The sequence below is a fragment of the Cynocephalus volans genome, chromosome 3 (genome assembly GCF_027409185.1).
Source record: "Cynocephalus volans isolate mCynVol1 chromosome 3, mCynVol1.pri, whole genome shotgun sequence".
Taxonomy (NCBI): Eukaryota; Metazoa; Chordata; class Mammalia; order Dermoptera; family Cynocephalidae; genus Cynocephalus; species Cynocephalus volans.
In genome coordinates this window covers 114,782,682-114,797,474 of record NC_084462.1, presented here as the reverse complement: position 1 = coordinate 114,797,474, position 14,793 = coordinate 114,782,682, and the positions used below count along the sequence as shown (strand labels likewise).

General features: G+C 34.4%; 1 protein-coding gene across 3 annotated transcripts in view; it reads left to right on the top strand.

The window, feature by feature from the left end:
* PRKD1 (protein kinase D1) overlaps positions 1–14,793 on the top strand; it is a 301,199-nt gene that overhangs the window by 249,479 nt on the left and 36,927 nt on the right. For all 3 annotated transcript variants that reach the window (XM_063090384.1, XM_063090383.1, XM_063090382.1), the window contains 2 exons: positions 1,661–1,733; positions 3,993–4,099. In XM_063090384.1, coding sequence (XP_062946454.1) covers positions 1,661–1,733; positions 3,993–4,099 — 180 coding nt within the window. The remainder of the gene's footprint in view (positions 1–1,660; positions 1,734–3,992; positions 4,100–14,793) is intronic.

Sequence of the window (14,793 nt, the reverse complement as noted above, 5' to 3'; positions counted from 1 at the left end):
GTCCACATTCTAGTACTCTAGTATTCTAGTACTCTAGTACTCGAGTACTCTAGTACTGTCCTGTGCCACATAACTTCATCCTTTCAGCTTAGTTTTTGAAAATTATCGATCAGACATATTATGAAATTTGTACACTCCACGACTCTGTCATATGTTTGCTTTATGTGTTATACTTTGTCACTGTGGCAAGTAGCCAAAAAATAATGTGGTCTTTCCCACCTCATCCTTGTGACCAAGACCTTTTGCTTTGTTTTGCTGCTACACCTATGAAAAAAGAAAGCAGTTTGCCGCCTTACTTACCCTGATCTGAGTTTATTTTTTAAAGAACAAATTCCATGAAACTCTGTTCATCACTACTATGACTTTACAACCTTTGCTTGAATGGCATAAACTAAACAGGAAGCCAAAGATGAATTAGAGAGAATTAGGCAAACTTCATAGTGAAGGGTAGATGAATTCTTGTGCTGTCAACCATGAGATAGATTTCTAAAGACCTGCAGGTTTCTGTTCCTCTTGCTCAGCCAGAGAAGACTTGGGAAATTCAAGTTACTTGATAAGCTTCTTGGGAAATTCCAGATAGCTGTGGCTCATTCCACCCTGTTCATCTACTGTTGTTCACTGAAAATTTGGGCCAGCCGTTGATCAGAGAAAGTCTGAAGAACACATCTGTTGTCAGATGGAGTAGCTTGGACTCAGAATACTGAAATAGTAGTGATATGTTTTCTTGTCCCCCGACTGCCCAGTGGACATTCTGAAGGGGTCACGAGATGGAGACAACTTGAATTGTTTTTTAGGGGGAAGGACAAAGGAAAAGGATAGGAGTGTATAAGATACACAGATATTAGGATTTGATGTAAAGGACTTTTGTTGGAAAGAATAATGTCAGAATATAAGCGTGGAGAATAGGCAGAAAATATGATAAGATGTAACAGGAATACGTAAAGTAAAAGAGAATTACATCGTGTTTTTGTGAACAGGTTTCTAAGGAACGTGCAGATCTTTAGAAATTTGTCTCGTGATTTACAGAAGAAGAATTCATCAAATCACAGACTCTAAAACAGATTATTCAGCAATTATTTCAAAGATAAAAAAGTAGACTTTTGGAACTTGTTAGCTTCAGAAGATGGAAGAAAATGGAAGAGTTTAGATGAGAATTTCATAATGGGTTATCATTCTTTTGTAGTATCTCTGGCTCTCTCACAGTGATTCAGCCCCCGATTCAGCCCCCTCTTCCTGCAGTTTAGGGTTATCTGGATGTGGGTAACTCACCATCCTAGGACTCACAGACATGTGACTGGGGACCATGATTATTTAACGAAATTTCTAAATAGCCACCTCAATAATCAAATCCCTTTTTGAATACTTACAGTAAATGGCGTTATGTAGTTTTAAGTCACATTTCTCTGTATTGAAACATAGTTGATAGCACATTAGAAAACTGTTGGCACTTAAGTTCGGAACAGTTTACAAAACATATTACCTTAATTAAAGAGTGTGCTTTGAATATTATAGTCATCTTGCAAATTTCATCTAGCATTTACAGTATAATTATTTTTTAAATATTTAAGATTTACAATCTATTTAATAAAATTATGTAGCTTATTGGAACTAATGTTTTGTTCCTGCTCATGTTTGTTTTTCATTGGACTTGCACCTATAGGACATCAGCACAGTATATCAGATTTTTCCTGATGAAGTACTGGGTTCTGGACAGTTTGGAATTGTTTATGGAGGTAGGTTAGTTCAGTAGGTATTTTTGTTAACTTAAAATTTTAGCTACTATGTTTAGAAAAATAATGTTTCTAAGAAAAACATAAAGCACAAGACCTATGTGTATATATTTGTGTGTGTATCTCTCTGTGTTTTACCTTTTCAAACATTTCTTTTGAGATAGTTACTATTTGGAAAATTGGTATATTTCTGTTTTGAAAGACGAAATATTCTAGTCCTGAAAAACTCCCTTTTTCTTAAATATTGACAGACTCTATACACGATACTGAAGCATTTTGGTTTGTTTAGCAAAATATTTAGATAAAAAGGAAGTTGTAATTCATAAACAAATTAATTCCATTTCCTTTCAGAATATTTGTTCAGAATTCTGCAGAAGTTCATTCATGTTACTAGGCAAAGAATCCTTTAACTTTTCTAGTATCATTAACATTGTATCTGCCTCATTAAGATTTGAATTTTTAAAAAATTTTTGAAGTGAAATACAAAGTTTTTACCTTTTTTCTTATTCTCAAGCCTTTTGGTGAATTAATTATTTTACCTTCTGCTGTTTTAGATTTTATCCAGTTAAATAGTATCCTTCAGGTCTCTAACATTTAATATTAATGTATTACCTGTCCTGTAAAATGACATCATAACTTTCAATTCCTTAATATGTTCAGTAACAAATTATCTTTTTTGTGTGAGGACAGGAACTCTGAAATAATTACGGTGTGCCATGCAATTTTATTATTTTCATATGATATTGTACTTTTTAATTTAAAAGTGAATTGAGTTCTACTTTACAAAGCAATTTTATTTTTTATAAAGTGGTCAAATGATTTTTTTGATGGAAAACCTATCAGTGAGTCAGCAACCATTGTACTGTTTGTTAATGCATAACATTGTAATGGGGAGACCAAATATTAGTCAGATTATTGCTCTACAGTAATAATTGCATGCAAAAAAAAATCATGGTAGATATATATAGCTGCATATGGTGCGGAGGTGAGGCAGGAATGACAAATGAGATTAGAGAGACCAGCAGGTGCCAGATAATTTGGAACATCCAACATGGAAAGACCAGGCATAAGAGGAGGCCTTAAGATTAGACACATATGGGATGAGGAAGATGAAAGAAGCTGTGGCCTTGAAGAGAGTCGTTGCTATAAAATGACTGAGTTGAAGCAGAAATTACAGTGAGTCAAAGAGTAAGGGGTGATGTTAAGGAAGTAGAGAATGTGAAAACAAGGCAATTTGGTAGTGAAGGGAAGCAGTCTGCAAGGACTCAGAAGGACTAGTGACAGTGAGATGTAAGGTGAAGGAACACTAGATTTACAACAAATATCGAAATAATGTAATTTCAAGTTAGTGTGTATGTGACCAAAAAGTTTAGTAATTAGATCCATTTTTCATTTTCACTTTCAGATTATTTTTATTTTGCATTTTCAGATTCAAGCTTTGCTCAGTGGTACTACTTTGGAGGTTTATCCATGGCACTATTATTACTAATTGAAAACTTTTTCCAATATATTTCCAGATTCAATCAATGCTACTGTATTCTGTGCCTTCTACAACATAGACTGAAGAAGCTAAGAGCTTGGGGGTGCCCCATAGATTCCCTAAAAGGTTTGTTGTGAGAATTAAATGGGTGAAATTTATGTAAAGGGCCTGTCATGTTAGGATGATGATGACAGTGATGGTGATGATAACTAACATTTTTTGAGTGTGCATATTTACCTGAGTACTTTGGGTACTTTACATGTCTTCTTTCATCTATTTCTCACAACAACCCTCCCATTGACGTTAAGGAAACTAAAATTCAGAAAGATTACACAACTAGTAAGTGAAGGAGCCAAAATTCTTTCTCCTATAACATGCATTACTTTATCAGGACTTTAAAATTATACTTTCTTAAGGGGAGCATTTTTGCTGGTTGTATAAATATTTTCTATACTAAGTAGTTCAATATCCTGTTCCTAATATATTTATAGGAACATATATTTTTATGAGAAAATGTCAGACTATTGATACATATAGTTTTTAATGCCCCTGTTCTTTTGTGTTCTAAGTTGTGACTAATTTTAAAGCACGTATTTGAATTAGAATAATGAAACTAATAAATAAAGTCTTTATGGATATGTTAGTCCTCTTTAGAAACATTAATTTATTCAGTGAAACATTTTATCCTTCCTATAAATGTCCTTATAAATTTTGATGTTTTTAAATATACTCATAGATGATATTTAATAACATTATCCTAATGTTTCCCTTTTATTTTAAAGGAAAACATCGTAAAACAGGAAGAGATGTGGCTATAAAAATCATTGACAAATTAAGATTTCCAACGAAACAAGAAAGCCAGCTTCGTAATGAGGTTGCAATTCTACAGGTACTTCTTTGGTTCTCATTTGGGGGCTATAAAACCTCCTCTACTTCTGCAGAACACAGAAAAGTTACCCAAATATCTGTGGCATAGATATTTAGGAACACTTTAAAATAACTGAAAAGGCAGAGGAAGCATCCAACTACTGCTCAACTAGTATCTTTTTGGAGTCTAGGCAGCAGTTGCTCTTTATGTATCTAATTCCAGGTTTTAATATATTATTAATATTCATTAAATGGATAATGTTTCAGCATTTGCTCATAGTGGACATGCTGAGACCATTTTGTTTCACATTACAAATGACCTTGCCTTCATAAGCATTCCTCCTTTATGCTGTGATAATTATATGAATTGCATATGCAACTGTCAGCATATCAGGTACGTGAGTAAGATATGTCTGAGAATCAGATTGTCTTGATTTTATCAAAGCCTTTCATTTAATATTGATTATGTCACTTAACTCCTGTCATTAGTAACAGTCCCTTTATAAACAAGAATTTGTTATTAAAAGGTATTATGTGGTATATATAATTTTTGTAATCATGAAAGTTTTTTTTGTGGACCAAAGGGAAATTGAGCAAATGAGCAGTTGTTTGCTAAATATGGTCAATATAGCTGTCCAGTCTATGCAATTTAGATCATTGATAAATGCCTATTTTTATATAACTGTTATAATTTTCAACTTATGCAAGCTGGTCATAGTTTCTAATTCATAGTTTTATTGGACAATTTTCATTTGACTATTCTAGGGAAATAAAACAGATTGCGTTTATTCTTTTATTGTGTCATTTAACTGCGATTTACTGAGTTTTATACAATAAGTTGAAAAACATGATTTCTACCCTAAAGGAGCCATGTGTACAGACAACCAAAAAATAATGCCTTCTAGACATAGAAAAATAACAGACTTTTCTGACATCAGAATTTCTAATTATGGTGTTTTTGTGCCTTTGGACAACGAGTGTAGCACAGTGTTCTCTGCTTACATGAGGAAGAATAACCACAGATTTTAAGATGCCAGTTCATGGATTGATAGCTTAGTGTTTGCCAATCAGTTTCCAAAAAGAGATTTGTATTTTATTATTACAATTCTGAACTTGGCAACATTGAGCTGCAAATAACATCTAAAAATTTGGTAAATGACATCTTCCCATACTTGGCCTGTGCTCTTCTAGCCTCTACCCCCGTGTGGTCTCCTAAAGGCAGATTTGTTTGCAAAGACGGCGTCTCCGGAATTAGCATGTGTTCCAGAGACATTTATCCTTCCTTACAGGACAAAAGAGGAGAGCGTTCCATGGTTAACATGGCTACATCTTTCTACATTTTATTGCAGAAGACAGAATAGAGTTTGAGGATCTAATTTTCTGAGTTTAAACCTTCTAACTGGCTCTCCTGAGCCTGTCAGCATAGTATCCGCTGCTGACTCTGTAGTTAGGAAGAAAAATGAAATACACCTAAGCATAAACTGCCTCTCATCTCCTCTTCTAAAATATTAGATGCAAACAAAAACTCACATGCAATAAAAAGACATTTGGAAGAATTTTCATTATAATGTGGTTTTCTAAAAGCAGTTTGGTTAGGTTAAAAGTTAAATTCTGCCAATCAAGCAGAGGTAGAAAATCTCTCATGATATAGCCTAAAATGTCAAAAATCTTCATCACCTATCACCGAACCCTATTGTCCCCAACTATTCTTTCCTTCATTCATCAATCTAGTATTGTTGAGTACATGTCATGAACTAAGCACTTTTCTAGATCCAGTAAATTCAGCATAGACAAAGTCATACATACCCTTGCTGATAGGTCTTTGAATTGAATCACTCAGCTATGCCTTTAGTTGGATGCTTGCAACATATTATGTATTGAATTTTTCATCACATAACCTGTACAATGAGTCAGTGTTAGACTTGGCTTAATTGTATACAGATACCGGGTTCAGTACTTTATACTTTATCATAAAGTGGCCAATTATTTCAAAATAATTTAATCAAAAAGGAAACTCATCATGTCCCCCAATTGAAAACCAACCAACCAAAGAAATGTTTGAGCCCCTTTTTACCATTGCCAGATGTATCAGCCTCTTGGGAAAAATTATAGTTCAGTATACAGAGACAGTGAAGTTCAAGCTTATCTCCTTCAAGTCTTTGCTCACATATCACCATCTGTATGAGCACTACTCTGACATCTTATTTAAAATTGCAGTCCCCCCTATTCCTACCCCTCTCACCCTGATCTGTTTTTTTTTCTTTTTTCCATAGCACTTATCACTTTTTAACCTATTATAGTATTTTACTTATTATATTTGTTGTGAGTTTCTGTTCCTATTCCCAACCTTGGCCCTACCACTAGAATATGTATCAGGAGGGTAGATATCATTGATTTGTTTACTAATATATTCCCAACACCAGAATTAGTTGCTTAATAATAATTATTGGCTGAATGCATTAATTAAAGTTATACATAAACACACATAAGATGACATACATTAAGTGTCCAACCAGGTAGCAAAAGATTGGACTGCATTTGCTATTAATAGTTAATTGGTTGGTTTGTTAAGAAGGATTGTGTATGGTTTGCTTTGCAAAACCAATCTTTGCCTCAGTTTATATTTCTCATTAAAAGAAGAACTCACCTTTTGGGACCTACCTGAAAAAGAAAAGTCGTAATGAGAATGGTGGTAGGGGTTGGAATCTCATTCACTAACTCTGATATGTTCAGAAAAAGTATCATTAAAGTCATTTGAATGGAGAGGAAGCTTTTCTTTAACTAATCTTGAGAAACAGAATTGTGTTCCTCTGGATATACAATTAACACCCAGAAGCATTTGATAGCCCCCACCTTGTAGTCCTCTAGCTCATGGAAGCTGGTATTTTAGCATAGGGTTGTCCCTAAAGTCTAACAAGTTCTGCCCAGTCCCATCCCTCCTTCTGATTTTCCAGAAGGGGACCATGGAGGTTGAAGTGGCTGATGGGAGAAAATTCTCATCCAGGTCGGCTAGGTCCTATGAGCAAATTTTGATTTGTTTCTGTTTTTGTAAAAAAGCACCTCATCTTATAGAAGACTTCAAAGTTGTATAAATATGAAATGTGAAAAAAAGTAGGATTTTTTCTTTTTCCATTTCATTTTCTCTGTATAACTTAGTGAATTTTCCAAGAAATGATGCAATCATTAGAAAACTGAGCTCTTTAGATATTTTTGAATACTTGAAGTTAAGGCAAGTATGGATCTTATGGCATATCCTTTATATCTTATTTATATCATTTGGAATAGCTCTGTTTTCATTATCTGTACATATATCATTATTATTAAATTTATTAAACATGAGTTTCAAAAGGATGTTAATTAATGTAGATTTTAAAGTTATTTCACAAAAGTCCCAAGGGATCCCATTCATATTGTGGTTTTAAATTTTTTTTATTCATGTCAACAAGATAAGAATAAAAGGTTAGTTTTGTGATTATTAGGCATATCGCAGAAAACTGAACTTCATAGGGACATGCAATTATATCTTAGAACACTTAGAAACTTAAAATCTAGGGTCTGGCCAGTTAGCTCAGTTGGCGGTTGGTTAGAGCATGGTGTTATAACACCAAGGTCAAGGGTTCAGATCCCTGTACTGGCCAGCTGCCAAAAAGAAAAAAAAAAAAAAAAGCAGTCGGTTTAAAATCTGAAGTAAATAATATTTGGTCTGATATATTTAGTATAATTTAAGGTAACAGCAAAGGCTTGTTTGGTCAAAATGAATTTTTGTATTTTAACATTACAATATCATAATGCATAAAAAGCTTTGGAATAATACATATGAATATAATTGTAATTGATATTATTATTTTCTCCTTTTCTTGAAGTGCAATATTTATTTATCTGTATAAGGAATAATACTAGAGTTTCTGTTCATGATACACTGTATGAAAGTATTATAAAAGTACTGAATATAGCATAAAGAATATAGGAAAAAAATACATGAATTTTTACAGAGCCATAAATTAGATATGCCCTCTTGCACGTATCTCCTAAAATAGTAAGGGTAATTTTAGGATATTTAAAAAAAGGACAACAGTGACAACAAAATGTGTCTAGGCTGCCCAGCAGAGCTAAGGTCAGCCTCCCGCTTTCCGCACTGCTGTGCTTCAGATGGGTGCTCTTCCCTCTTTCATTTTTTGTTCATAAATTCCCTTCTTGTCCTTAGTTTCTATACCTTTTAAAAAGAAAATATGTGGCCCTTTTTGCGATACCCTTGATTTCTACCTCTACCCAACTGTCACCCTCTGGCTCATTTTTAGTCTGTATCCCACTTGACTAATCTGTCCTTGAACAGCATTGGGTCATTTGTTCCTTTTTAAATCTCTCTCCTCACTTCACTTCTGTGTTTACCAGATCCTATTTCTCCTTCTCTATCAGCTTCTGCAACTATCTTCGTGAAGTTCCCCTTCTCTTCATCTAAATGATTTATGCAAATTTGGAACTCTTTCCAGGAGTGAGGTCATTGATTTTGAGAGTCATCTGTCACCTCTTCACAGGTTGTTCCTTGATGTAGCTCTTGAGTTCTGATCTTTCACAGGCACTCAGTCTCACTTTTCTGTCCACAGGACATCTCCACTTGGCTGTGCCGCCCTTACCCCAAACCAACCAGCCTAAAACCAAATACTGAATTCAGTGTCTTTCCCCACAAGATTCTCTCTCCCTTTATCTATTTTGCTATTATTCTTCCAGGTTTTTAGTCAAGAACTCTTTTCCTTCAACTAATGAAAATATTAAGTCACTCAACAGTACCTGTGAAGCACCTTCACTCAACAGTACCTGTGAAGCACCTTCTTTCTTTATATGAAGCAATCTGTTGGGCCTCTGGGCCAAATAAAAATGAATGAAACCCTTTAAGATGTTTGTAATCTATTTGAGCAGTCAGATCCAAGTAGTTACAGGTCAGAATCACTGTGCAAGCAATAGTGAAAGAAGTCACCGGTAATGATTGATTCCAGAGCGTAGGAACCAGGGAGGGCTTCAAATAGAACTATAGCACTGGTGAAATCTTGAAAGATGAATAGGCTTTTGATAATCAAAGAAATGGTGGAAAGGGCCATTAGGCTGAGGGACCACCTCAGAAAAATAAATAGTCTTTGAAAAATGAGTAGAAAATTTTAGATCATTTGAAAAGTGATCTTCAAACATTTTTTCTCATGTGCCCTTAAAAAAAATCAAAAAAAAACTTTGTACCTGCTTGTGTATTTTTAGGTTGATATTTAGAACTGTTTTGTCAAGACTTTAAAGAGGTTTAATTTTCTATTTTATTGAAAATATTGGTATTTGAAAATAAATCCTTTATATCGCTCTTTTAAATGTTTCCCTTATAATCCAATATTACAGATTTTGATAGCTTTTATCAATCATTTTAAAAAATACATAGACTTTTCTTTAACACTAGTATATTTTTACAGCATTCTTTATTTTCCTTAAACCTATTCCATTTCCCCCACAGAATTGTATTCCAGTATAGTGTGTTTTTATACCTGAACTTCTTTTATTGGTCCCCCTTTTATAATTCTTTACAATAAAAATAAATATGTATTTTTAAATTTCTTGACTATGAAATTTTAAATGTTTAAAACATTCTTCTGGATTAATTTATCATTACAATTATTAGTAAGAGCTTTATCTAACAAGATAAATATTCTATCAATTTTGATCTATGCTTGCATAACAAAAATGAAATGTTACTAGAAATACATTATTTTATGAGATTGATTTTTTGATTTAGTTCATAAATTGGTTGGTGAATATTACTTATTACTCAAGTCAGACAGGGCTCAGCAACAATTTTATTCCTTTTTTTAAAATGTAGGAGCTGAGTTGTAAGCAAAAAAAAGGCCTTCAGTGATTTATCTTCAGAAATTCATTTTAATCCTCTGTTTTATAAATCCATCAAATCCTTCTTTAATTTTGTTGAAAGTGTGAATTAGAAACAAAGTTGCAGAAGAACTGACTTCCAAGTCATTCATGTCATTCACTTCATACCAACACAATATTTCAAATTTTCCCATCAATTTTCTCCCAGAGTATTTTCCTCCCCATGGCAATATTACCTTAGTAATATTAGGAATATGTGAGATGCATGCCTTTCTTTTGGAAAGTGGGAGAAAAATTATTATGAAGGGAAACTTGAGGATGGAAAATTTGCAGACCATAGGGACATTCTTAGATCTGTATTAGAAGAGTAATTATGGACTGTTATGATTCATTCATCCATTCATTCATTCACTCAAAGTATAATTGTTGAGTACCCACTGTGGTCCAGGCTGTAGGGATACAAATGTAAACAAAACAGATTTTCTTAGAAAGATCCCTGTGCTCATGTATCTCTTAAAAATCTTCCTTTACCCAAGAGTATGCCTACTTTAGTTTGGAGACTGCTGTGGTGGGACAAAGAATACAGTAAGACTGGGATATGGGTTTAGTATGAGTTCATGGAAGCTCTTAGATATTGTAACAAGTCAGTTGGATTTTATTATGCTGGGCCATTGTGATTATTGAAACATTTTGGGGAAAGAAATTGTTATGGTTAGATCAGTGTTCGATACATATGATAGAGAAGAAAGTTAAAAGGAAGAAAATTTCTTAAGAGGCTATTGTAATAGTGACAGTCAAAATGCCCCGTTTCTCTTATTTCTTTCTACAAACCCATCTTGGCTTTAGCCTTACCATTTCCGTTGCCATTAGTTTAGACCAGGCTTTTAAATTCATGCCTTGCAGCAGTTGAGATTTCTGACGGCTGTATGTCCTCCCCCTACCCCCACTCCATCACCATTCTCCTGACCCTCCCTTTTTTCTGGTCCGTCCTAAAGAGCAAAACCAGGCGAGTTTTTAGTGGGCTTCTATCTTGTCCCTCCCTAGCTTAGTAGTTCCCGCTCACCCCCCACCAAACCTGTCTACTTCTCCTTGCTTTTAGTACTGTGGGTGATCTCACTGGATCCTGTTCAAACTGAGTCTTTCATTTCTCCCAACACAGTTCCTTATCTTTAAGTCATTGTCTTTGTCATGCCATTAACCTCTAGCCGCTGCTCAGCTTTTAATTCCAAGCCTGGATGCTCATTTTTGTTTACTTGGTTTATCCATGTTTGGTGGATCTTCAAGATCCACCAAACCTCCCTGACTGTCCTGTACTCTTTTCCATATCTCCTGTTTATTTATGATTTTTAGTCTTTGTATAAAATAGCATTTTAATATTTACCAAATACTTCTTATGTGATAAATAGATTTATAATTATAGTTTGAAGGTCACAACAATGCTTTTTTAAATTTTTTCCAACTTACACAATGTCTTGCATGGCAGTAAAGACAATAATACAGGTACTCTATTAACATTTGACAAAATCGTCTTAAGTTATGTACTATATTTCCTTAAATTATTTCTCAGGGTCTCCGTTATAATATCTTTCATATGAATAAATCAATACCATTAAATTTTAGGCTTTAATAGGAAAATTATGTTATTTGATGAGGAAGAAGTGCCTGTGGAATAACCACTCATTGTTCCAGATGTTGCAGGCAACCTCAAAAGCTGATCCCTGAGGGGAAGAACATGAGCATTGGGCTCAAAGGAAATCAGAGAACATGTCAGTTGTAACACAGAACACTGGTGGTTTGTGGGCTTAGAAAGAGAATGAGATATAGGGAGGAAGTCCTGCCAGTCAGGAACATATGGAGTCCAAGTCATCAAGGCAAATTGTCAAGGTGAATGTCCTCGCAAGTGGAGGGGACACTGGTGAAAAACTGACAACAAGCAGTGTTCAGAAATCCAGACAGCATACCCAGACGACTGGTGAAATCATAGTGAACAGGTTTAAGTAGCATGGCTCTTGAAGTGTACCAGTTAGAACAGACAGGACCTTAGTCCAAGGAAAGAATGAAGGCAGTGATTAACCTAGTGTTTAAAGAGCATGGGATCCGGAGTTAAACTGGGTTCAAATCTTAAGCTTGTTATTTAAAAGTCCTTAAGAGCTTGGATAAGTTATTTAAGCTCTCTGAGCATTGGTTTCTTATCTAAGAAACCTTGTAGAGATAATTTTGTGAACCTCTTAGCAGTGCTTGACATATAGTAAAGATGACATACTTATTAGATTAGTATTAGTATTGCCACTGCTGAGTTGTAAGTCTAGGTCCTATGAACAAATGCAGAAAAGCAGATAACTTGATGTTGAACTCCCTAAATAGAGAACCTAGAGAAACATAATTTCATCATAACAAAGAACCTGGTTGACTCAAAGCCTCAGGTTGGGCTGAACATGCCTTAGCATAATGCCTGGCCCCTGGTAGGCACTAAGTAAATATTTGTTGAATGTATTATGTAGCCACAACTGAAGGAACCAGTGGGATACAGATTTGCATAGCATACCAATAAGAGAATAAAGTACTTCTTACCTTTGTTCCTTATTGTCTAAAAAACATAATGATTTGTCTTCATGGAGCAAGATTAAATATATATCTTCTAGTTGATCAGGAGTAGGTGGAGAGGAGATAAGCAAGATAGAAAACTGGAGAATATTTCTCTTCCTGTGCCTGCCTTACAGAGGAAAAGGAGGAATTGGTAAAGAGGACATGAAAATCAACTAGATTGTATATTGATAAATTAAAATTAAAAAGGTTAATTAAAGAAAGAAAGAAAGAAGGAAAACCAGTGAATAACACTGCTAAGTATGGGTGGGAAATGAGAATTTTTGTAAACTGGTGACTTTTTTTATTTATTTATTTTTTTTATTTTTATTTATTTATTTATTTATTTTTTTGTCATTTTTTCGTGACCGGCACTCAGCCAGTGAGTGCACCGGTCAGTCCTATATAGGATCCGAACCCGCGGCGGGAGCGTCGCCGCGCTCCCAGCACAGCACTCTACCAAGTGCGCCACGGGCTCGGCCCCTGGTGACTTTTTTTAAATCATGAAGAAATCGATTTCTTCTCTAGAGAAAAATGTACAAAATGTGGGTACTTTCTCTTTTACTGTGTATTGAGAAGTCAGTTTATATTTCTGTTGTTTTGTCTAATATGTTTATTATATTTCTTTGAATGTTTCTTTCTTTTTATTTTATTGCATGAAGAATTTTTTATGAAATTGTTCCTTTAGGCAAGACGTGTTTTTGGAGCTCTAAGATAATCTTATTGTCTTTTTTGCATGATTCAAAAATGAAGCCCATTGACTATGAGTAGATATATCTAAAATAGATAAAAAAGAAAAGAAGCAGCTATTACAGTTAAGCTTCTCTAATCCAAAAATCAAAACTACAAAACACTAGAAAATTTGAAACTTTTTTGAGCATCAATATGACATGACAAGTGGAAAATTCCTCACTTGACCTCATGTGATAGGTCTCAGTCAAAACACAAGTGCACAATATGTAATTTACCCAGAGTACCCAAGGGAAAAAAGACCCTCCCAGCACACTTCAGCTGAGAGACATCTTTTTTGCCAAATAACCACAGATTGTCCACATTGATGGCTGAGATAGTGACATCTTTGCTTTCTGATGGTTCAACATTCACGAGCTTTGTTTCATGCACAAAATTTGTTAAAATTATTGCATAAAATTACCTTCAGGCTATGTGTATAAGGTGTATATGAAACATAAATGAATTTCATTTTTAAACTTGGGTCCCATCACCAAGATATCTCATTAAGTATATGCAAATATTCCAAAATTTGAAAAATCTGAAATCTGAAATATTTCTGGCCCTAAGTGTTTCGGAGTACCTAAGGGGTACTCAACCTGTCTAAGAAAAAGAAAATGAATTTAGGGAATTTTCCAAATAGATATTGTGTTAAGTCAGAAGTTAGTCATAGTTACTTAGTGTCAGAAGGCGAGGTTCCAAGTTAAAACTTTTCCATTTTTAGTAAATGTCTTTCAATCTTGTTTTCCTTAATTATCCCCCACCACAGTAGTATATTTGTCAAATATGATAAACCTACATTGACACATAATAATCACCTAAAGTCCATAGTTTTCATTAGGGTTCATTCTTGGTGTTATACATTCTATGTTTTTGGCAAATGTATAATTATGAGTATTCATCATTATCGTATCATTCAGAGTATTTTCACTGCCCTAAAAATCCTCTGTGCTCTGAATTCTCAGTCCTCTTTCCACCCCCAACCCCTGGCAGTCACTGAACTTTTTACTATCTCTACAGTTTTGTATTTTCCAGAATGTCATATAGTTGGAATCACACAATATACAGCCTTTTCAGATTGCCTTCTTTCACTTTGTAATATACATTTAAGTTTCCTCCATATCTTTTCATAGCTTGGTAGCTCATTTCTTTTTAGTGCTGAATAATAATCTATTGACTGGATGTACCACACTGTATCCATTCACCTTCTGAAGGACATCTTGGCTGCTTCCAATTTTTGGCAATTATGAATAAAGCTGCTATGAACATCTGTGTGCAGGTTTTTGCATGGACATAAGTTTTTAACTCCTTTTAATAAACACCAAGGGGTGTGATTGTTGGATCATATTTTAAGTATATGTTTAGTATTGTATGGAACTGGTAAAGTGTCTTCCAAAGAGGCTGTAGCATTTCGCTTTCCCACCAGCAACAAATAAGAGTTCCTTTTGCTCCACATCCTCACCAGCATTTGGCATTTTCAGTTTTCCAGATTTTGGCAATTCTAATAGGTGTGTATTGGTATCCCATTGTTTTAATTTGCATTTC